General features: G+C 35.6%; 1 protein-coding gene and 1 long non-coding RNA gene across 2 annotated transcripts in view; one reads left to right on the forward strand and one right to left on the reverse strand.

Moving 5' to 3' along the window:
- Positions 1-277: 277 nt before the first annotated feature.
- Positions 278-26,169, forward strand: part of LOC130052011 (uncharacterized) — a 32,082-nt gene continuing 6,190 nt past the window's right edge. Inside the window, exon 1 of the long non-coding RNA XR_008800326.1 lies at positions 278-403. This is a non-coding gene — a long non-coding RNA (uncharacterized LOC130052011). The remainder of the gene's footprint in view (positions 404-26,169) is intronic.
- LOC125680788 (uncharacterized) lies at positions 15,215-19,661 on the reverse strand. The gene is made up of 2 exons (XM_048920557.2): positions 19,394-19,661; positions 15,215-16,913 (listed from the first exon to the last, which is right to left on the reverse strand). Exon 2 carries the CDS (start codon positions 16,910-16,912, stop codon positions 15,275-15,277), a length of 1,638 nt encoding a protein of 545 aa, XP_048776514.1. The 5' UTR covers position 16,913; positions 19,394-19,661; the 3' UTR covers positions 15,215-15,274.

A 26,169-nucleotide genomic window follows, 5' to 3' on the forward strand; every position in this document is an offset into this window, starting at 1 on the left:
CTGCTTAACAATCACTCCTTCACTCTCCATTCTGTCCAACTCATCCTTGACCTTGTCCTTTAAGGCTAATGGGATCTTGCGTGGAGGATGTATCACCGGCTGCACATCTTTGTTAACCTTGATGGTGTAAGTGCCTGGTAAGCAACCGAGTCCGGTAAATAAATTCCGATACTCCTTTAAGATGTTATCTGGTACAACAGAACTGTTCTCCTTGTGAATGCTATGCACTCTCTGTATAAGTCCTAGTTTGGTGCATATGTCAGCTCCCAGTACAGTGTTCACTGGTTTGTCAACAATGTGGAATTTCACACTTTGCAGAGTAATATTTTTCTATGAACAAGGTAACTTAACAGTTCCAGCACAAGGAATGTAGTGTCCTGAGAATAACTTCAGTGATGAAGAGGTAGGTATGAGTTCTGCATTCCTGTCTATTTTCTGTAGTAGAGTGCAAGAAATCACATTACATTTGGCTCCTGTATCGAGATGAAACTGAATATTTATGTCATTCACTTGAATGGTCTTAAACCAGTCTTTGTCTCTTTCATACCCCACATCCACAGTTCCAATAAAAACGTCTTCTTCAGACGTGTCTACTGCCTGCATACTTTTCCTTTTGTTTTAATTAAGCTTGCACAGTTCTTGTTGCTTGATCGACACTTTACAGCAAAGTGATTTAGGTTGTCCACATTTTCTACATGTTTCATCATAAGCAGGGCATCGTTTGTAACCATGAGTCTTGCCACAGTTTCTACAGTATCTCACTTTCTGCTTTGTACTTTCATTTTTGGCATGCTATATCGGTTTCCTGTATTGTGTCTGTCCCCTGTTCGCTTTCACTGAGTTACCAGGAACAGATTTGTCCTCCATGGACTGTACTTGTTGCTTAGACAGCTCAGACGTTTTAGCGAAGCTAATAGCTTTCTCCAGTGTCAAATCTGACCCCTCAATAACATTAATATTTTTACGTACTTTATGGTCTTTGGTTCCAAACACAATAGCATCACGTATCATATCGTCTGGATCCTTATATCCACATTCTTTAAAAAGAAGTCTGAGGTATGTGAAGATTTTTCAAAAGTCTCACCTTCTCTCTGTGTCCTACTAAGAAACTTGTATCTTTAATATACTCAATTCGACTTCAGTTTCACGTGGTTCTCGAATTTCTCCTTGATCACAGAGAAATTCTTACTGTCATCCTCCGACAGGTTCCAAGTGGAATGTATGGCTCTCCCCTTATCGCCAATCCAAATCATCAAGTAGTTACAATGCTCATCTTCATTTTTCGGGTTCAAAGGGCCTTTTATCCAAAATTCCACGTGTTGAATAAATGTGTGCCATTCTTCTACGAGGTCCGGGGCCTCCCAGTTAAATATTGGTGTGCTATGTGAACTAATCATGTCCATGGTGCACGCTCGATCCTATCTAAATTTCTCTGTATTCTATTTCTATGGATGACGATGGATGGGTGTGAATTTTATCCAACTTCTGACACCATGTGGTGTACAGTACAATTCACGCCATTTGCGTTTACTAACTGATTTATCAATCTCATTATCCAGGAGAGCACAAAGGGAAACAACTCTAAACAAACATAGAATGGATCATGAATACATCACACTGTAAAATCCGGGGGCTTCGATATCTGGGCCCCCACCAGGGCTTCGCCCTAGACCCACTGGGAGCCTGAAGGGGGCTCCCAGACCCCCCTCCGTCTCAAAAACTTGGGGGCTCCCAGACCCCCCTCCGTCTCAAAAACTCCCCCCCTTAAAGACCCATCTCATGACCGTACGGTTGGTAAAAATGTAGGTGGAGCCTAATCTAAACAGATGTTATTTACCTGGAGTGGCCAGGGTCTACCAAGGTGTTAATTGGTACATCCCATGGAACTCAAAGAAATACTTTTTAAGATATAGTTTTGATATACACAGGACCTGTCTCAGGGACCTCTGCAGAGTTTCCATGGTAATAGTGTTTGAATAATGGTTATATTTCTAAGGGTAGCTGACACACAGTATACACCCACCCTCTCTTTCTCTCTCTTACTCTCAGTCATTGACTCAATGAATAATTTCATTTATAAATATGGAGGTATCATAAATTGATGACAAATTATTTCAATAAGTTACAAATTTTAGAAATTATTGTGCAAATTATTGTTTGATTTCTGATTGTGTAATTTATAATACATGTATATAGGGCTTAAAATAAAAATTGATTTGTTTGATGTACTCCGACCGAGCCGTGAAATTTGTCCCGACCCAATCGTTTTTTCCACACTTAAATGTTTTACAGAATTGTTGTAACACTGTATCAAAATGTTCTTTGGGCGTCTTTCGGTTTTATTTTCACTTTGATAATGACCATTTGTTAATCCGGGAACTTTTCAAACACTTATCTATATGAACGATCAAATATACCGCATCTCTGTCCCAAATTACCACATTATCTACCAACAAGATAGAAGAAGGAGCTACGAACTCCCCCGTCGAGGCTGATCGTATTTGTGTACAAAAGTTTGAAAGCCATGTTACTTAAATCAAAAATCACGTGAGATAGCGCACCAAAATTATGGCGGACCACGAGTCTGCGTTCAAATTGATGGTCTATATATATTTCTGAAAAAGCACGCATAAAATTTTGATATGGGATTATTTAAATGTTAGTACGATTTAATAGGTGAAAGGCACTTTTACTTTGCTCTTAAACTGAGACAAACGAATGGAACATGATCGTCACAACAAACTGAACGATGCGGACAAGTCGGCATTAAAATTATATTGGGCAATATTAAAACTGATTGTAAATTGCCATCATCATGTAATTCACTTGGATATTCATGGATCACATTTATGTGTTTAAGTGATTACTATTATGAATGTCGAACCACAAATAGAAGAATCAATCGGTGGTAATAAAAAGCGGTGTTAATTTATTTCTTAACAACGGTTTACTCAACTTTACTGGTAGAGGTCCTCATCCGTGACGAATACAAAACGTCCTGAGAAAATTTCAGAAGACATTGTAAGATTTACGTGTATTATATACAACTGTACAAAATGAATGTTCTAAACTCTATTCTGTCTGGCAGCGTTATGTGTTTAATGAAAACATCAGTAAATTTGTAAATCTGATTTCCATGACATTCAAAAAAAAAAATACCGACCTACCTACCCGACTTGAAAAATGTGGGTCGGAGTACATCAAAAAAAAAATTTAATGATGGCCTAGAGGGAAAAAACTACAATTATATTGAAATTGCTTTGTTCAGGGGTCTTTTTAAAAACAATTGAATTACAAGAAAATAGCAGTTGTATACAGGTCAATGCTATCAAAACTCAGGTATACTGGGCTTCCTCAAGATATAAAACTTATACGGTACCAATTTTGATGCACCAGATGCGCATTTCGACAAATAATGTCTCACTGGCTGTTATCGTTATCAAAACACCTCTCTGGGGTAACTCCAGACAACAGTGACTACAAATGTCACTCCACCTGAGATCTATTGTTAAATGTTTCATTGACAAGCACCTTACAATTTGTGGGTGTTAACTTAGAATTTGGTCTTTAATCGCAACTCCTGGATCCACCCCTGGTGGATAATGGCAATGTTATGTGAATACATACAAAATTGTAATAAGTATTTATAAGAGTTTACAGTACAATACACATGTTCATGCAGGGTCTAGTTGTTCTGAATATTTCAGTTATGTCTAAAGCAGGAAGGTTAGAATAATTATATATAAAAATAAAAGCACGTACCATCTATCCTTCTGTGTTTAGTAAACCAGATGCAAGGTGAAGATAACGAACAGTGATCAATCTCACAACTCCCACAACCAATACAAAATAGACGGTTGGGCAAACACGGACCCCTGGACACACCAGAGGTGGGATCAGGTGCCCAGGAGGAGTAAGCATCCCCGCCGACCGGTCACACCCGCCGTGAGCCCTATATCCCGCAGTCAAAATCAGTGTGCCAAGAACGGCTTAACAATCGGTATGAAACACGTCAGACAGCATTTGACCCAATGCGAGGTTGTATTGACGAACTAGATCGTTATAACGACCATAGAATTTGCGAAATGCTGACTTCAATCGAGACTGTTGAAATCCCTGTACCATCAACTTGTTTGTCAGTAGCTTACCTCGATTTAAAAACTGACTATACCCAGAACAAGCTCTTGCATATCGAATCAGTTGAGATATATAAACACCATATGCAGGTGATAATGGAATATTGCTACATAAATATGGGAAGTTGACGATGGAGAAGCTGAAATCATCCCGTTTGTCATACAGTTGAGTTGTTAGTTTGCCGTTAATGTCTACTTTCAATAAAATATCTAAGTATGAAGCAGAAGTGGACGACTCTGTGGTGTCCTTTATTTCGAGCTCACAGGGATATATCAAATCGACATATGAATGAAAGCTATCATTGTTAATAGACAAAACGCCATCTATATATCTAAAAGTCGAATTGAAGGTCACAGCGAGAGATTTTTTCTTCTCACGTAGAAGTTTTTGAATAAATTCTGCTTCATATGAATATAAAAACAGGTCAGCTAACAAAGGAGCACAATTCGTGCCCATGGGAATTCCAACAGACTGTTAGAAGACCTGATCACCAAAGACCACGAAGATATTGTCAATGAGGAACTCTAGCATATTTTTTATTTCAACTTCAGAGTACTTGTGCGTGGAATCAGAGTGGTGTTTAACAAAGTAAGTTTTTGAATGACCAATCACTAGATATGAATATTTCCGTTTTCCGTTTTTGTTGAAGAAGCAACTGTTGATGATGTCAAAAAGTCTAGTCTTTAATTTATCGTGAGGAATGGTCGTGTATAGTGTTGAAAAGTCATAGGTTTTAATGCTATTGATTTGGGAAAAATTCTGTGATTTCAAGTTTACTAAAAGTTCTTTAGAATTTTTTAGAATCCACATTTGATTAACACCACTTCTGGCATATGTAGTCGCACAGTAAGTTTGAAGTTTCTCCTTCACAGCTGTTAACATTTTCGTGAGGAGCAAAGATAGGGGCTTGGTAGAACACTTACTGGATCCAGCAATGTATCTTTGTTTGTAAGGGTTTTTATGTAGTTTAGGAATCCAGTATAGGTACGGTAACTCATATTCATTCGACTGGAATATTAAATGTGTCTAAATCTGAAGCATAGTTTTGAAGAATTTCGTCTTTTGAAAGGGCAGTTGGAATATAAGTATGATTAACAAAAGTGGAATTAATGCCAAGTTCGTTTAAAATACAGTTGTAATAATGAGCCTTACAAACAAAGACAATGTTGTCACTAGCTTTGTCAGCTGGAACCAAAACATATTCCTCATGTAACCTATCTAATTCTTTTATCACGTCTGGTTTACTAAACACAGAAGGATAGATGGTACGTACTTTTGTTTTCATGTGTCTAATGCGGGATTTTAATATCCCTCTTATGCTTTTAACCCATTCTGACAATGTATCAAGTTCTTCTTTTTCATATCTAGCCCATCGTCTGGCATAAACTTCGACAGAACTCATAATAAAGATGAAGTTCTGTCGCCAATTAAAAGACCGAGGTTCTCTGTATTTAGGACCTTTAAGAATAAGTGATTTGAGGTCCTCATTTTCAACTATATCAACATCACCAGTAATGACATGTCCAGCTGGACTGTAGTTGAAAGAAGATGAAGAACAAGAACATGTTGGTGGATTACGTATAAGATGGTCTATATCTAAGCACTGCAAAGTTTGTTTATAATTAAAAAGTTTGGATGCAATAGTAGAAGTATAGCTGTAGGAAATACAGGGTGTAGACTTGAACTTGAAATAAGTTGGAATACACGACTGAACCCTTTTATGACGAAGAATGTTGCTTATGTTGACGGCATCTATTCCTTTGTTTGTAAATTTGAGCTTAAGGAACTGACGGCATGATTTGGAAGGAATATCATTCATGGTCCGTGCTGGTTTATAGAGCCTGTGGTAGGCAACATCCATAATCATAGAGTTAAGTCTATATTCAGGTGTTGAAAAATCCAAGTATAGACTAGCCATAGCTTCTTCAAATAACGTATGTAAAACCCTCAATGGAATAGAGTAAAGTTTTGTACGAATATGATGTGGACCCAATTGTCTGTTGACGTGAGGCAAAAGTGAATCAAACGTGACATCATTTATACTTGGTCTTTTATATGAACGATGTCCGTGACAGCGTTTTCGTCTTTGGGTATTGGGAAAGAGTCCCATCACATTAACGTTATTTCCTTGTGGACTAGTCAAATTTCCCACATCATATACATTATCATTGCATCCATATGGAAATGCAGTGCCTAGGGTCCTGATCCAGTGATCTTCTCGTTGTCTACGAAAAGGGGTGCTTAATGTAGGATTGTTTGTGTGATGGTAAATTTTTTCTAAAATCCTTACCCTCATGGACAAGATGGAGTGGTCCGGTGCATTAAAATGCTTGTAAAGAAGTTGGTTACCACCATTATTAATTTGAAATCTGTGCCCCGATATTCTTTTATTAAGTGAACCCTTGGTTTCTCCCACATAAATTAAGCCACACAGGTTACACTCAATGGCGTAGACAACGTTAGAAGATTTACAAGTCAGATTATCAAACGTTTTGGTATAAAATATCTAAGTATGAAGCAGAAGTGGACGACTCTGTGATGTCCTTTATTTCGAGCTCACAGTGATATATTAAGTCGAGATATGAATGAAAGCCATTATTGTTAATAGACAAAACGTCATCATTATATCTAAATGTCGAATTGAAGGCCACAGCGAGAGATTTTTTCTTCTCGCGTAGAAGTTTTTTAATTAATTCTGCTTCATATGAATATAAAAACAGGTCAGCTAACAAAGGAGCACAATTCGTGCCCATGGGAATTCCAACTGACTGTTGGAAGACCTGATCACCAAAGACCACGAAGATATTGTCAATGAGGAAGTCTAGCATATTTTTTATTTCAACTTCAGAGAACTTGTGTGTGGAATCAGAGTGGTGTTTAACAAAGTAAGTTTTTGAATGACTGATCGCTAGATATGAATATTTCCGTTTTTCGTTTTTGGTGAAGAAGCAACAGATGTGAAAAAAAATAGATAGGTTACATGAGGAATATGTTTTGGTTCCAACTGACAAAGCTAGTAACAACATTGTCTTTGTTTGTAAGGTTAATTATTACAACTGTATTTCAAACGAACTTGGCATTAATTCCACTTTTGGTAATCGTACTTGTACTCCAACTGCTCTTTCAAAACAGGAAATTTTTCAAAACTATGCTTCAGTTTTAGACACATTAAATATCTCAGTCAATGGGTCGAATGAATATGAGTTACCGTACCTATACTGGATTCCTAAACTACATAAAAACCCTTACAAACAAAGATATATTGCTGGATCCAGTAAGTGCTCTACCAAGCACCTATCTTTTCTCCTCACGAAAATATCAACAGCTGTGAAGGAGAAACTTCAAACTTACTGTGCGACTACATACATGAATGCCAGGAGTGGTGTTAATCAAATGTGGATTCTAAAAACATTCTAAAGAACTTTTAATAAACTTGAAATCGCAAAACTTTTCCCAAATCAATAACATCAAAACCTATTACTTTTTAACACTATACACGACCATTCCTCACGATGAATTAAAGACTAGACTTTTTGACATCATAGACAGTTACTTCTTCAACAAAAATGGAAAATGAGAATATTCATATCTAGTGATCAGTCATCCAAAAACTTACTTTGTTAAACACCACTCTGATTCCACGCATAAGTACTCTGAAGTTGAAATAAAAAATATGCTAGACTTCCTCATTGACAATATCTTCGTGATCTTTGGTGATCAGGTCTTCCAACAGTCAGTTGGAATTCCCATGGGCACGAATTGTGCTCCTTTGTTAGCTGACCTGTTTTTATATCCATATGAAGCAGAATTTATTCCAAATCTTCTACGTAAGAAGAACAAATCTCTGCTGTGGACTTCGATTCGATATCTAAATATATCGATGACGTTTTGTCTATTAACAATAATAACCTTCATTCATATGTCGATTCGATATATCCCTGTGAGCTCGAAACATAAGACACCACCGAGTCATCCACTTCTGCTCCATACTTAGATATTTTATTGAAAGTAGACGTTAACGACAAGCTGACAAATCAACTGTATGACAAACGGGATGATTTCAGCTTCTCCATCGTCAACTTCCCATATTTATGTAGCAATATTCCTTTATCACCTGCATATGGTGTTTATATCTCTCAACTGATTCAATACGAAGGAGCTTGTTGTGCGTATAGTCATTTATTAAATCGAGGCAAGCTACTGACAAACAAGTTGATGGTACAAGGGTTTCAACAGTCTCGATTGAAGTCAGCATTTCGCAAATTCTGTGGTCGTCATAACGATCTAGTTCGTCAATACAACCTATCATTGGGTCAAGTGCTGTCTGACATGTTTCATACCGATTGTTGGGCCGTTCTTGGCACACTGATTTTGACTACAAATAACTCCATTTACCTGACAGGATATAGGGCTCACGGCAGGTGTGACCGGTCGACAGGGGATGCTTACTCCTCCTAGGCACGTGTGTCCAGGGGTCCGTGTTTGCCCAACTATCTTTTTTATATTGCTTATAGGAGTTATGATATTGATCACTATTCGTTATCTTGACCTTTCATACATGAAAATAATTGTACTATATGAATAAAAAGAAGTTAAAGAAAGCATGATTTGTTGACTTGATTACAGAGGGCACCAAGGGACAGTGCCTGTTAACTATGGAACGCCATTAACGTATATTCAAATATTTCAACCTATCTTCAAATAATTAATGATAAAACCAATTTTCAAAAATACGAATTGAAATATGAATATGTACAGTAATCTTAATTTTAAATTATTGGATAACAAATTTGTCAATCCATTCGTCTCCGTTTCTTTCGGTTTCCTTCCGTTTCTCCTTCGGCCAACGCGTTCCTTGTCCTGTCCGGCGAAGTCTGATCTATCTGGAGTCCGCTTACTGTACAATACATATCCGTTGTTATGCGTTTTAATCGGATTGCATACGCTTCTTTTCCGGTACATGTCCGGGTCACATCCGTTAATATCCGGTGTACATGAGTCACGTCCGGACTACTACTGGACATTCAGCGGGTCAACCGAAGACGTAATACACACCAACCGTATGTTTACGGACAAGAAACGCATGAAACTGGCGAATAACTGTTGTCAAACGGAGGTCCACGGGACCGGTACTAGTCATCTAACGTTGAAAGAACGTTATATCAGTTTCTCATGCGCCCCACGTTCATTTAACCCAGTAAATGTCCGTTATTTAGACAGTAATGCCTTCGGGAATCTCTCCAGGTTCAGGTAGGAGTTCTAGCTATGAATCTTGAGCAGTCTGCTCTTCCCCAGCATTGTCAAAGGGAGGAGGTGGGGTCTTGTAGCCTTTCCTCGGGCCCTGCTTCCCTTCCCAACATTTGTAGACCTTCCTTTCTGAGGTATCATGGAAATAGGTTCGCGAGGGTGATGTATCCACTTTCAATTATATTCATTTTGTCAGTCACGTGACCATTACCACAGGCACCTGAGATATGGATATTACCTATTCCTTATTTCTTTCTTTTTTTTGCGATTTCCCCGAAATGTGTGGATTCCCTGTCTATCCCATCCCAATTTCGATTTATGTAATTCTTTCACGCTTTTTGTAAGCTTTAAAGACTGGCCTTCTACCGGTATGATAAACATTTTATATACTTATCCGTTATTCAGACGGTAATGTCCGTTAATTGCCCGGACATGTTCAGTGATCGTGTGGTTCCTTTGTGTTTTATACGCTTCATACACCGATTGCAAGAGCCCCGAATAGTCCGAAATATTGGACGTTTTCCTGGGTTTTTTTATGATTTTGATATTCACCGTGCCAGGAAAAGGTCAGAACCGGCGACATTACGTAAACTGGAAATTTCGCTGCCTCTAGCTGGATTACACATTAGTAAAATCATTAACAGAAAAATCAGCAGAAATTCAGCCCGCGTATGTAAAACGTGTAGTGCAGTGATGAGATTGAGAATTCACAACACTGAATTTTTATACCCGCACTTTCAAGAGAAAGTTCGAGTATATTGTTACCCTGGTCCGTCCGTCCGTCTGCCACACTTTCTTCTTCCTCAAACTGCTCTTTTATTTCAAGTGGTAACCAATTGATCTTTTGGAATATGATAGGTGGTGTACTGTAGATATATGATAAGGTTTTAGAATATTCAATTTTACCCTGGGGGTAAAACGGGGGTCAAAAAATGACGTTTTTTCAACAACAACCAGGTTCCCAGAACTCCTCCTACATTTCATGCAGTAGCACAATCATCTTTTGGAAGATGATTGGTTGGGTCCTGTAGATGTGCAATAAGGTTTCAGAATTTTCATTTTCACCCTGGGGGCCAAATGGGGGTCGAAAATGATGCTTTTAAACACAACCCTGGTTCCCAGAACCGCTCTTACTATTTACACAGTAGCCTAATAATCTTTTGGAAAATGATTGCTGGTGTCCTGTAGATGTGCAATAAGGTTTTGGAATTTTCATTTTCACCCCTGGAGTCAGATGAGGGTCGAAAAATGACGGGGGGGTTTTTTTGCACAAAAGAACCCTGGTTCCCAGAACCCCTCTTACATTTTAAGCAGTATCCTATTAATCTTTAGGGAGATGGTTGCTGGTGTCCTGTAGATGCACAATAGGGTTTCGGAATTTTTATTTTTGCCCTGGGGGCCAAGTGGGGGTCGAAAAATGACGATTTTGTACAAAAAACCCTTGTTCCCAGAACTCCTCTTACATTTTAAGCAGTATCCTAATAATCTTTTGGATGATGATTGCTGGTGCCCTGTAGATGTGCAATAAGGTTTTGGAATTTTTGTTTTCACCCCTGGGGTCAAATGAGGGTTGAAAAATGACATTTTTGCACAAAAGAACACTCAGGTCCCCAGAACTCTTTTTACGTTTTAAGCAGTATCCTGATAATCTTTAGGAAATTGGTTGCTGGTGTGCTGTAGATGCGCAATAAGGTTTTGGAATTTTTATTTTTGCCCTGGGGGCCAAATGGGGGTCGAAAATGATGCTTTCTGTACAAAAAACCTTGGTTCCCAGAACTCCTCTTACAATTTATGCATGGACCAAATCATTTTTGGAAGGTATCAATGACCTTGAACTTGTCACAATGACCTTGAGTCAAGGTTATGACACACTCCCAGGTCATAAAAAATATTTGTACAAAGTACAAACTTCCAATGACTCTCCACTACAAAATTATAACTAATTCATATATATGCTTCATTTTCACTCAAAAAGCAGTAAAAGTTAAGAATAGCAATAGATCACAATTTTATAACACTTCATCATTCTGGCATAAAGTATTGAAAAGGTGTATACCTCTTGTTCTTGAAATATAATTTTTTTCAATTATTATAAAAGGTTTCAAATGGTTTGAGAGATTTTTCCTGAACTTTGGAGCCAATAATTTTATCAAACATATTTAAAAAGTTCACCCCTAGATATATCAACAAAAATCATCCATGCATACAACTTTTCTGTGAAGTATTTACTACTGTACTCAATGATTTCACTGGCTATTCATGCTAGTGACTACCGGTACTACTCATTAGGATTTAAATACCTAGTCACTAAACATTAGATCTCAATTGCTCCTGAGTTTCAGACTTTGAAGCAGAAATCCTTTCTACAAATAGATCTAGATAAGTTATCTTTTTAATTTTAAATTAGCTTAAGTACTTACGGTCTATATATATTAGGGATGTGTATTAAAATGAGACAATTTAATTTACAAAAATTTTACATATTTCAATTCAGTATCTATTTTTCACTTCTTTTTTTTTTTAAATTAAAACAAACAAATTAACAAACAGAACTTCTACTGTCATATTTAGTTTAACTTTTTGGAGAGGGGCAGAGAGATAACATCAATAAGCAAACAAATTGAAGAAGAGAAATAATTAAATAAGTTTTACATCCTTACAACTTGAATAACAATTCACAAATTTGGTATCAGGAGCTTTATAAAAACAAATTTAAAAAAATCATTCAGGAAAATAGAGTTTTGAAAAACACCAAATTATAAAGAAAAGTTTAAAAGTAAGAATACTTCGATTGCTGTTTTGATCCATACTGAAGTATTGAAAGTACCGTTGCATTGGTACTTTCAATGTGTATTGATCAACAATATACATATAACCCTAGTGTAGAGAGAGAGAGAGAGAGAGGAGAGAGAGAGAGAGAGATTTTATCATAACTTGAAGCCAGTGCCAACAGTAATATGATGTAAAGGTGGAGATCATTTCATATTTTTATTAGTCAATGGTTTATGTATTCTGCATGTTAATCTATAAAGTAAGTAAAACATCTGAAATCGGCATGAAAATATATAAGTAGTAATGTATACCCCCGGAAGCCCATCGGCTACATTCTCATCTGAACATTGTATGCTTAATTTAATCATGTATAATCAAGTAAATTATAAAATAACGATTGTAGCTTCTTTGCCAGTAACACCAATATGACGAAGAGTATATTTAAAGGCAAACACTTGTGTGCGGGTATTACTGTCTTATGACAGCATCTAGTTTATTGTGCACATGTACAAATTGTATGGAAGATAGTAATTTCATGAGTTTTGACGTAAAATGGAAACATGTTGTAGTTGGATTTTTCTGTCAGAAATGAAAATACGGTCGTTTTCAATTTGCTTTTATCCTTTGCTGCTCTAAGGATATACGAATGTATAATGTATTGTAGACTTTAAGATATTGATGAAAAATCTGAAGGATTTTTATGCATGTATTTTACAGTATTCAGAAATATTATTTGCTGCTAGAAATACCAAACATTCTCTATTTTTTAAAAAGATGTTAGCTAAATTTAGAGATATCAAAACTGAATGTCTTAAACCCACCATTTGAAGATGGAGGGGGGGGGTGTCCTTCACTTGAAGATCAAGAGGATACTTCTATGGACTGTTGGTATTTGTGTGTTTCCTCTTGCAGTTACACACCTATAAGTACGTATTTCTTTGTTTTGTATATGCTTTGTATTGTTTTGCATTGTTTGATTAGTAAATAGGGGAGGAAAAAGAAAGAAAAAAACTTGATATAACAATGTGACTTTATCCGGAAAATTATTCTCGTATGTAAGTGTTTTCTTTGTTACCCTGATTATTTGCAATATAAAGTACAAGAACCTCTATCTCTTAAATGCCGAATTTTTTATATCATGGAAAAACCTCAACAGATGTTTATGTTGTTAATCATTCATATCAGTAAAAGAAAAGATTTGGAGAACGTAAATATTCTTAACATATATCCACTGGCTGGGCTACTTTTGTCATGTCATGTGATTAGTCATATTTGTGTGATGTGACTAGTCAGCATGTTTTTGGTTGTATGTTTTACACTTTAACTAGTCAATTTGTAGTATTGCTATATTTTGTTTTTTAAGCCCAGCCAATTAATTATAATTAATTGTAGATAGTTTTTTTGTCATTTATGACATTGTCTCATGATTTGAGTCCTTTTCTTCATTGATATGAAATATGCAGTATATGATAATTTGAGCAAAAACAAAGCTGCAAATAGCCAGAATTATTTTCCTCTTACTGCAGAAAATTTGTGAATATAAATATTTACATGCATAACACATCCTTAAATTTTTTTGTTTGTTATCCATTCCTTACTTTGGGTGTACTCGTACATTTTTATTGAAACCTGCACTATTAATAACCCCCGGGCAAAAAAGCACAGAGAATTTTTTTAATTATCTTTGTATACTATATATATGTGTATATAATCTCACTCCATAGATTGATCAAGGTATTTTGTACTTTACACTTGGATATGGAATGAAATAATAATAGCAAAATATGCTTCAATGTGAATGTATTTTTTATATTTTGACCCCATAAATATCGTTTTTATAAATTTCTATCACCAAAGATATGAAAAAAATATGAAAAGAAAATATATATATATTATTGTTTTTATAAATTTCTATCACCAAAGATATGAAAAAAATATATATATATTTATAAGAAGTACTTGTTCGTAGAATTAGAGTGGTATTTAATAAATTTTGGATGACCGATAACAAAGTATGGATATTTCGATGTTCCATTATTGTTGAAGACAAGATAAAGTCCGTAATGTTAGAAAGCCTAGCCTTTAATCTGTCGCGAGGAATGGTTGTATAAAGTGTGATACATTCTCATGTAGATTTGGAAAATGTTTTGAAATTGAAATTTACTAAAAGTTCTTCAAAAAAGTTTAGAATCCACATTCATTTACACCACTTCTCGCATAGTACACTACGTTTGAAGTCTCCATCGCGGCAGTTACTATGTTCACGAGGAGCAAAGATAAGGGCTTGGTGGAACATTTACTGCATCCAATCCATCTCTGGTTGTTTTGTGAAGGTTTGAAATCCAGTATAGGAACGCTAACTCATTCTTCAACAAGGACACCCCTGTTTTGTCAGACGGGGAAAGTCTCGTATCAAGTCAGGTTCAGCAGCCCCTATGCAAGGTGAAGATAACGAACAGTGATCAATCTCATAACTCCCACAAGCAATACAAAATAGACAGTCGGGCAAACACGGACCCCTGGACACACCAGAGGTGGGATCAGGTGCCTAGGAGGAGTAAGCATCCCCTGTTGACCGGTCACACTTGCCGTGAAGTGAACCCTATATTTTGATCAGATAAACAGAGTTATCCGTAATCAAAATCAGTGTGCCAAGAACGACAATGCGATGATTATGAATTTAAGGAGGTACTCTACATCGTCATAATGGCTGACGTCCTTTTAAAACATGGATGAAAATATAAATACAACGTGTATCAACAATATTTGTCTGTTCATTAAAAAAAACCCACCACCTAGCTGAGTAGGTAAGCACGTCGACTGCTGAACTTTAGATTTTGTGTTCAAGTCCAGCAGGGGTTATAATTTTTTTTCATATTGCTTTCTACTAAAACTGAATTTTTTGACTACATAAAATAAATTTGAAAGTTTTTAATTTCAAAATATTGTTATACATATCCTCTACTTTTCATCCACATCAAATTTCTCTGGTGTAGCATACCTCCTTTAGGGCCTTTTTAATGGTGTCATTTAGTGAAAACAACATGTGTCTTTCCAATAACAATGTATCAAATGTGATTTAGTGTCCTTGGACATGCACTTGATGGTGTGACGCAGTTTATGATGTATATGGATATCGAGTATTCATGAAATACACTTCCATACAGAGCGTACGTTGACCACTCTTGTACTTAAATATACAAGATGGATTTGTGTGAAACCAGAATAAACGGAATCCAGCATCATGCAGTTTCTTTAGAAGAAGCAAATGTTCCGGCGCGTACCCATTTGAATGCAGTTCTAGGTAAAACTGGGATACATCGGAGAGTTGATTGGTTTTTAACATCTGTGGCGTTGAAGGCCATTCCGCACCCTCTGTGTCTCCTTTCATGACTGCTATGGGAACTTTCACATGATTAAGATCCTTCCTGATTTTATTCAGAGGTGCAATGTCACCGGTACCATATTTTCTGTATGTTTCTCCTATACCTCTGTTGTAGAACCAAACTTTGGGCGCATGTTTGTGAGTTTCCTTTCTCATTGTAGGATCGAATGAATATACGTTGCAGCCGTATGTTTTTACCATATCATCATCAAACGAAAAGTCATTGTTTATACCAAACGAATAGGCAATGCAAGGTTTCTCGTCAATCTTAAGCATCATATCGTGACAGACATCCCAGCCACCATCCGTTATTCTCCCAATTCTCACTATTTGTTTACAGAAGAACTGCGTAGTCGTGAGATATTTATAGTAGAGGTCTGAGCACTCTGGACCTTTCATCTTTCGAATTTCCTCCTCTGACGGTAAACTAAGTTCTCTATACTTGTGTGTTCTGTCTGCTAAAGATCTTTGAACAAAATAGATTGTATAACATCTGTTATATTTGTTCATTGATGCACACTGAAATGGCCTGTCGTACCAAATTATACGTAAACCTGCTCGGAACAGCATTTTCAAACGTTTTAAAATTTTTACGTAATCTGATTTCTTCGTCACGGCAGGGTCAAAATGAAGTTCTAAAAGCAGTTGCTTCACTCTCCCAATGGACCTCTCTTCCACCATTTTATCAATGATGAAAAGTTCTCCATAGCTACTTATTGAAAGAGTAAGAACATCAATGATGTTGTCTGAAGTATTGGTTTTTGCAATCCAACTCTGTAGAGAATCTTTGTCGGAAAGGGGTGTATTGAACGTTCTACACTTATAACGTGCCTTGATATCATACAAGAAGGCATTATCATTAAACCTCCTGTTGGAGGAGAAAACAACACAGTCATTTTTAGGAGCGAAGGAGGGGTCCAAGCAGACGTACCAGCCGTTTCGTGCTATCATACCGATGCGTTCTTTATATCCGCAGTAATATTGAAGCGTGGTTACATAACGATGGTACAAGCAGGTAACAATCTCATTTGACAGTGAGGACAGTTCTTTTTCTTCTGGTATTCTAAAAGGTTCTTCACCATTCGTGATGTATTTTGGAGGTATCGTTGCAATGCAGTTGGTATCTGGATTGGACCTGAATTTCTTAACCACCGTCTTTGGCTTGAGTATAGCACCGTGGGGGGTTTTGGAGGGTGGATTTGTAGTGTAATTGTGTACAGAATGGGGTGGCATTATAGGATTTTTGTCAGGTTTTGGCATGATGTAGACTTTTTGTACAGTTTTTGTACGACCTCCGTAGTAATAGGCAGAAAACACACCCACTCCGATACCGATTACCATCGCCACGGCAATGTAAGACCGCCTGCTCATCCTGCAAAAGAAATTACATGGTACTAGTTTGATGCAATATATCAGGGTGTATAAGATTCTCAATTGGACAGTTTGAATAGCCTGAACTTCCTGGGAAAATTATCCTGATGAACCCTATCTCGTGAAATAAATTCTGGATCCGTTCATGATACCAGGTATTAGCTGACTGCAAGACTGTAACTCTAGAGTTCTTGAAGAATTTTCGAAAGATGATATTAGAGTATGCGCTCGTGTCGTATTCCATCTTTGTTGAAAAATATAATTCTTATCTTTCTTTTTTTTTTAATTAATATTGTGTAGCTTCAAAAGGACAGACTTATAGCTACTATTTAATGACTTTTAGAATTATTCATTATACCATGTTGATAAGACATCGCACTGAATTTACGTGTACCAATATTGTTATTGCAATGACACTATTAGAATTACAAGACTGTAATGCTACTTAAAAGATTCTAAAGTGGGTCTTTGAGCAGTTATCAAAATAATTCGGCTTTCAATAAACCTTACCTGGAATTTTAAAACTATTTATGATGATTGGGGTCGTTTTAGCCGTAATTTTCCTGGTGTCAGAAGGACCTTTTCAATTGACAACACCATCGATCCCACGATTTTCGTTAGTGCGGACTACGTTTCCAAAAACGAGACATGTATTTGATTTCTCTACCGATTAGGGTTAATTTCTCTTACATGTAAATGACATTATTAGAAACGTTCGTTGTATTTGTAAGAAATTCGAGGATACAAATATGGAAAGGCATAAAATAGTGCAGTTGCGCGTAGCATGGAAAATACTTGTAGCAGACGTTATATTATCTTTTATGTTCCTTAGTTCTCCTGCCAAGCGACTGGACTTGTTTTTTGTTAAAAACAGGCAAACAACACGTAACACCATGTAGAAGTGAAAAAATGTCATGTATTGAAGTAAATGACGAAAAGTAGTAAAATATGATTAACAAGTACAAAAATGGGGATCAGAAAAGGGGGACTTAAATAAAGAGTATTACACATCTTAAGTAGAATATAATCCAATCTGCTATATTATCTTTCCATTTATTAATTGTGGTGGATCAAAAGGGAAGATGAATTCTACGATGTTACATTTACAATTATTAAGGAAAGAATGATCTCTCATAGCTCAAACATTTTCAAGGGGTTTTCTGTAAAGTTTTCTAATGTTGAAAATATTGGGGGGGGGGGGGGAGTATTAAAATGTACATCGGATAACTTAACCACGTAGAAATAGCGGAATCTAATACGGGAGGGAGTACACCGGGGTCTATCCCTCTTTCTGGTACGTCTCTTTTTTGTCCATCTAACCCTTCTTTCATCCTTCTCTTTCTGTTCTTCCACCCACCCCCTTTGTCCTGTCCATTCCCATAAATATCTTGTCATCAGAATTTTGCATTGAATTTCACTTAGGTTTCAGTTTTGTGGAATTAGTAAGCATCCCAATTCATCAAATTCCAAACCACAAGGAACTACACAATAAATAATGTTAAAAACTACAGAAACCATATCCAACGCAAGTGTAAAATCTCGACAGTGGACCCCTGCCCCGCCCCCAATTTAAATTATTCCACAGTATAAGAAAGCTAAAATGTTCCTAAATGTACACAAAATATTTGTAATGCAAATTAAGATCAGCCTCAAAACTCAAAAGGTTCAACATATATTTTATCAACTCTTAGTGTCTATCACAATTTAATTCTCAACACTATAATATATTATATTATAATCTTTAAAAAAAAAAATTAAATGAAAGAGTGAATAATTCTGGCCAATGTTTTGGAGTATCTGAATGCCGAGCATATGATGTAATATCTTTAACAGAACTAGATTCACAAATCGTCATAGTTTACTTACTTTTAGCAGGGTATTATAAATTCACAATACATAACTGTTTATGCCATCACACACCTATCTAGATTCCCGGACATTTCCATTGTAATGACCAAATTCTCTACTGTCTGAAAGTTAGCATCTTTGAAAATTTTCAAGAAAACCTCAGAAACTGCCAATTTTGTGACGCCAACAAGAGAAATCAAACAATTTTGGTAACTGTTTGATAGTTGACTATTTCCATACTGAAATTACTGAATTTCATACAAATAATTTTTAATACTTATACTACTATTCAAATGTAGGAATTCTTTTATCTAAATATCATTTTGATAGAAAGATTCGAATTAATTGTGGAGTTTTAAAAGAGAAAAGGCCTGTAGAATAAAAATATTTGGAAAACAATTCTATCGAATATACATGTACATTTAAATTTCAATAAATCAATGCTCTTATAAAATAATTCTTCAGGATTGGAGCATATGTAAACAAAATAATGAAAGTTTGAAATTACTGCTTGGAGGCAAATACCAAAGTTTACATATTGTAATTGTGCTATTACTTCCAGCCAGTTAATTCAAACATCTAACTGCCTCACATCAATGATGTTTGTCATGAAAATGATAACATGTTACTTACTTGTAAAAGCATGCACGGTGTCTTTCTGCTGGATAGTCTTACAAGTGGCAGCACAGCAGCACCTCTTTAATTGAATAGTTGTTGGTCAAAAGGGTTTAAGGTTGACGTTTTATTGACCCAATTTCATCAAGCAGAAAATCCGGATTTATCCTTTAAATACCCGATGACCAACTGAATAAGAGTATAAATCAATATACAAGAGCTCTTACTTGAGTGTATACTAATCATCGATTTATTAGGTTAAATACATATGTCTGAATTGACTTTTGCCATATGTCAGTTCTATATTTAAGTATTATATGTTTAATTGGGACACTTACTGCGCCAACAACAATACGTGTAGTGCAGAGGAATGGAAATGGATATATGACCATATATATTCGATTCATGATCTGTTCAGTGTTAAATATATAAAATATGACAACACGTTGTAATATATATATATATATATATATATATATATATATATGGAATAGTCAAAATTTTGGTTTTTGGACGACCCGTCCCTTCATCAGGACAACAGAATATTTACATCGGATCGAAAGTCAAATTAAAAAATCGAAGACTAAAATAGCACTGATACTAAACTACAAACGCTAGGAATAAACAATGTTACATATAGAAATTGTTATGTTTTTCACGGAGCTAAGATAATACGTCAGATCTCAACGAGGTACCTTCTCCGATTATCTTTTCATTAGAGGGCACCACAGGCAAATATGGTCCTTAATCGGAATACACACGCGCTTTATCTGTATTTACCGATCGAAGAAAAACACAATCTGCTGTCAAACAACATGCTTGTGAAACATGCCCGGAACTTGCTTTTGTGTGCCGTATTGTTGTAATAGGGATGTTCATGCATTTCCATCAGAATCGTTAAGAATAAATCACGGTATTAAAAGTGGTGAAACTCGTTTTCAAAGCTGGACTTCGTCAACTCATGCTGTTGTTTGCAGACCATATTTTAAATCGGACAACTATTTGACTGAAAACTGTTAACTATTTTTAAAGCCTTTGATATATCATACATATACATCTACAAAGTAACGTTGATATATAGTATTTGTGTAGTAATTATATCACCATTACTAAGAAAGAAAAACTGCAAATAGGATCTGCTATTTGTTGCACGTGCAGATTAATCTGATAAGGTTACGAACACTGTCACATGCTGAATCCCCCACTGACAATTTCAATTACTGGCCAATTATTTCTACCCATCATATCTCTTGACATCACAAAACCAAAAGAATCCACACTCTCAAAAATGCTGTTAACAGACGGCTGGTGGGATCTCTCCAAACGATTCATTTTAAAATGGCGGGGGTGTCTGTTTGTGTTTGCATCGACGGCTGTGATTGGCTGTCCATTAATTAGCATTGACGACTTGAAAAACCCGCATTATCTGTCGTGAACTCGAATTAACGATCGATAAGGCATTAAAAACAGATAAAGTGGGTAACTTGTATTATCGATCGTTAATTCAAATTAACGGTCGTTAATTTGAATTAACGGTCGTTAATTTGAATTAAAGCGACGATAAACTTAATTTATCGAATTGAAAAACTAGGAATAACGGTCGATATAGTTAGTTTATCTCCGTTAAAGTAGGATAATCTAATTGATGTGATTCGCGCGTGCCATAACCCTCTTGTTGATAATCTATGCATATCTGCTAGCATGAGATACTGTGTTTAGAAATTTATGTCTAATTAGAACTCTGCTTACAAATTTGACAGATTTCAATTAAAATCGAAAGACAATAGGGGATTTTTTAGTTCTTCCATGTCCGTGTTTATTCTGCATTTAGTCACTATTACGTCATACTTTTTTAGGCATGGTCATATCCGGTTTATCGTAGTTAACGTAAATACACTATTGAAATGGACGTTGATTCTATGCAAGTATAATCGAACTAAAGAAATTTTTGTAATAGATAAGTGTTTCTTGTTTCTTTTACCGTAAAATTAATATACAAAGGCTATGTAAGCTTGTGATTGATCCTATAATCTAAATTTGGAAATCCTTTCCAGAAATGTTTGTGTAGATCTATACGTAAAAAGAATTGATCTCAAGCTCTTGAAAGTCAATCGCCGATCGGTAAAGAAAACTGACTGAGTTGTCGGAAATCATCAATACAATTATGGGGGGAAATTGAATGAAGACATATACCAGCTATTGAAGTTATTATGTCATGATTTATCTTTACAACTATTGGGCACCATTGGAATGAACGGCGACTTCAGCATTGCAAATCCGATAATAGATATATGGGTACATCTGAGGCATGCACGTAGAATGAGGGGGGAGGGAATGGTCCCCATTTTAACAACCATAACTTTCTATTTCTATTATTTATATATACAAATAAAGATATATTTCTTGAGACAACCACCAATTCCCCCCCCCCCCTTCCGACTTTTTATGGCGGCAGAAGTGAATGGTACGAATGCAATTTATGAAGTGAATCCATAATGTGTTCTCCCTACGATTCAAGTGATCAGAGTTCTTATGCAATATACATGATACGCTAGTACCCTACCCCCTAACTAAATAAATTGCCAACAGACAGCAGCATTCCTTGATTTAGATGCATTTCTCTTCATGTCCTCTCCTGAAAGTTTTTCCATAATGTATCAGGGTTAGGATTGGGATGCAAGATGTACAGTACATATATATGATGTAAGTATATCCACTGTTTGTACACATTTAATCATTTCTGTACTTACAAAGTTTTAAAAAATCCAAAACAAATTATGGTACATGATGTAATGATTTTCGTAATGCATTGATGATTAAAACCTTAGGTAAAGATTTAAGAACATAAATTTATGAGTTTTTATGATCAAAGTTTGTCCATTTTACATGTTTTGTACCTGTCTGTCTAAGCATATCTTCACCTTTTTAGCGAATAGAAATTTAACCAATCTAAGGACATACACTATGTTTCTCTGAAATTATTTTTTATCTCCTCGATATCAAAAATTCTTGCATGATTTCCAAAATAATAGCTGTAATTTTGTCACCAAAATTTGAAATCAACACTCAATAAAAATTGCTCTATATTATATATTTCTGATCAGTAATAACACATGTATTCAGTTATTTGAAACACCTTTTAATCTCAAAGCAAGCAAATGAATATATGTAATTTTGGTGATTAAATAATTATTATCTTGCAAGCCAATAATTCTTCTTTATATATTTCTTTACACTAAAAGCGGTTATCAAATGTACTTTTATTAGGTCACCTGAGTTTACTCAGTAACCTATTGCAATTAGTTTTCATCCGTCGTGCGTTAACAATTGAACATTTTTAACTTCTTCTTAATAACTACTAGTCCAATTCTTTTCAAATTTGGTATGAAGCATCATTGGGACAAGGGGGACATACATTGTAAATTTCAGGACTCCAGCACCCCTAGGACCCTAGGGGTGAGGCAAAAACTGCCCAAAATTGACCAATTTTCAAAAATCTTCTTATCAAGAACCACACATATATAAGAAAAACTAAATGCATAGTGATGTAGAGCAGGCAGGCCTCTACCAAAATTGTAAATTTTATGATCCCCGGGGTAGGGTTCTGACCCCAGGGCGGGGCAAATCTTGTTATATAGTGTTTATGTGTATAAAACACTTAAATTACATCTTCTTTAATGCTATTGATACTAAATTGAAACTAAATGGATAGAGCAGGTAGACTTTTACCAAAATTGTAAATTTGATTTCCCCCAGAGTAAGGGTTTTGACCCCAGGGTGGTGCCAAACTTAGTATATAGTATTTATGTATAAGTTTGCTGATACTGTATAAAATATAAATGCATACTTAGGAATAGCAGAAAAGGATGTACAAAAAATGGTGAATTTCACAACCCAGGGTTATGACTTTAAGATGGGTCCAAATTAGTCATATCTTTTGATGTTTTAATGCGAATACATGTACACCTATTTAAAGCCTTTCATCAGTGTATGCACTTTTGAGGGCTGTGAAGTTTTAAGAACACATCTTGTTTTATACTCTTGCTGAACTTTAGAATTTAATTAGATTAGATATTTAGAACAGGAATTTTTTTCTAGATTTCATAGTCCATGGAAGTAGAGATACTTTTCCACTAGTATTCAGGTGACCAATAAGGCCTGTGGGCCTCTTGTTAGGTTTCTCTTGTTTTTTTGTTTTTTATACCCCCCGCAAACGAAGTTTGGGGGGGGGGGGTGTATACTGGAATCACTTTGTCCGTCTGTCCGTCCGTAGACGCAATTTGTCCGAAGTTTATTTCTAATACCACTGGACATATTTCATTCAAATTTTATGCATATCTTCTATATATTATGTAATTGTGCATCTCCTATTTTCATTGAAATATTTTAACAGTTATAGAAGTTACGCACATTTTCTTCTCATTTTGGGGGTTGCACACTTTGTCCAGTTTAAAGTAGACCTATACTCGGCCTACGTCACAATCAAATGTAAATGCGGAACCACGCTTCCGTTTTCCGAAATGTGATACTTTAACGATATCCATTTGATTTTTACATGGCGATACGAGATATGAATATCCGATATCAATTCCTTCCTGGGTGTTCTTATTTTCTTATCAGTCAAATCTTAAGTTGAGATTATGTGGTGTGTGGTTTTTTTTAAAGGGGGGGGGATAGAGATGATTATAGCTTTAGAAAAAAAATCGGTTGAAGAACAAACAACATTTTGGTGGATGAAGGTGTGTCAATTACATTGTACATGTCCGTGAGGCATTTAGTGTACACTGACTATTTATGTATGTAATTGTTTTACTATGATCCAAATGTTCAACATATGGAATTGCGGGACATCAGAAAGTGGGGGGGGGGGGGGGGACAGATGGGAAAGGGGGGGAGGTCAGACCAATTCAGATTTCCACGAGCATCATGATAATATTTCATTTATGAGGATCCGGGTTAGAATAGGTTCCAAATTATCATCAACAAATACATGGTACGCTGTGTAAAAAAGAAAAGTTCACATTTTGCTGCTCCAGTGACCACAGATATCCTAGTTGTGTTCGCTGCTACATTGTTACTGATATTGACACAAGCTTCAAAGATCAGCTGCAAATAATTTGTTTTATTTCACCGACCGTCATGAATTTGTCATTTTTTCCTCATCCTCTCTCCTTTTTCAAAATTATTAGGGCGGCATCTTTTAGTTCCTTATTGAGATTGCATCTACTTAGACCGGCGTAAGTGGTGTACGTGTACATGTGCATACATCCAATTTATGTACATGTAAATGATTTCATGACCTGTAGAGATTCATATAAAACTTTGTCTCAGGATATAAGATATATCACACATTACACGTATACATTAATCATATAAGCAAAATCATCAAAATTCAGTTTGTTACTTTCGTTTTACATTTACATTGTGCAAAGCCTCTCTAGAATTTTTTTCCGATAAAATGTAAAATTTAATTGTAAACCACATGTATCTTATAATAGTTATAGTTCAGCATACATATAAAGTTCAAATTATTATTCAAGGTTGTAAATATGCTCACACGTCTTACGAAAATATGATAATGTATAATTTTTCAAGATTTTAAGGGGGGGGGGGGGTGTACTTGTTGTAGAGCTGATAGCTTCTAAAATAATATGTCAACATATGATTCTCTTGCTCAAATCCCTATTCTAAGATAATAATCTGTAAATCAAAATCAATTTATTCAAGGTTTAGTCCATCAAAATTAGGGAAAAGACCAATATTGACGTCAAATGGTATCTCCTACAGTATTTCCTTTCACATGTTTGGGCTCATAAAGTATACATTGTGAAAATATTTATTCCAATTTATTAGAATAAATGATTACATACCATTAAATAAAGGGTATATAGTCTATGTTGCTTATTACAGCCCATTTGTTTGGGAAAATAATAATTAATAAGAAAAATAAAGAAGGAGGAGTGCATTTTCATTAATGTTGATGGGGTGCTTACTTTTGAGAAGCAATAACAACGAAAATAGCATGTCAACATATATATTTTTCAATGTCTATCTATTACTGGAATGTATATTTATCTTGTAAAGGCAATTTTTTCATGACTGAGTCCATTTAAGGCCGAGTATAGATCTACCTTAATTCTAATACTGTTGAACAGATTTGATTCAAACTTTATTCTCATCTTATATATATAATGTAGTTGTGCATCTTCTATTTTCATTAATATTTCATGTACTGCTGTACTGTAGAATATACACTTCTGCATTCACATTGATTGCCCTGTCGATAATGTGAAAATATCCAATGTGTTTGCATTAAATATTTCCCATCATCTTATATGCCCCGCGGGGGGTATTAATCCCATTAGGACAGTTCTAGTTTTCTTTTACTAAAGAAATATTTTTATTAGTCAGTAATACATGTTCCTTTGCCATTGGGAGATTTTGAGAGATAAAAATGGTTGCCATCACTTTCACAGCAAATATGCCCCTTCTAATGTTGTACTACCATGCATTATATGTCAGCCTGAGTAGCTCAGTGCAAAGGTACCAGGTTCAATACTCAATTGTGCTAAAGATTTTTCTCACCTTCTTTGCTACAGTAAAATCCCATTCATATACCTTACTGCAGTACATATCAGCTGATTTTACATTTTTACTTGCCACAACCAGGAACTATCAAAATATGTTAACTCTAGACTAATTAAACCTGAGAATTTTGTAGAAAGAAAATAGAATGCAAGTGAATTGTACCTGAAATGTCACGAAAAATTATTTTTTATTTAGAAACGTGTATG

Source organism: Ostrea edulis, chromosome 2, assembly GCF_947568905.1.
Source record: "Ostrea edulis chromosome 2, xbOstEdul1.1, whole genome shotgun sequence".
NCBI classification, from domain to species: domain Eukaryota; kingdom Metazoa; phylum Mollusca; class Bivalvia; order Ostreida; family Ostreidae; genus Ostrea; species Ostrea edulis.

Bases quoted from the DNA above. Each gene is read 5' to 3' on its own strand.
- LOC125680788 (XM_048920557.2), bottom strand. From the start codon at position 16,912: ATGAGCAGGCGGTCTTACATTGCCGTGGCGATGGTAATCGGTATCGGA.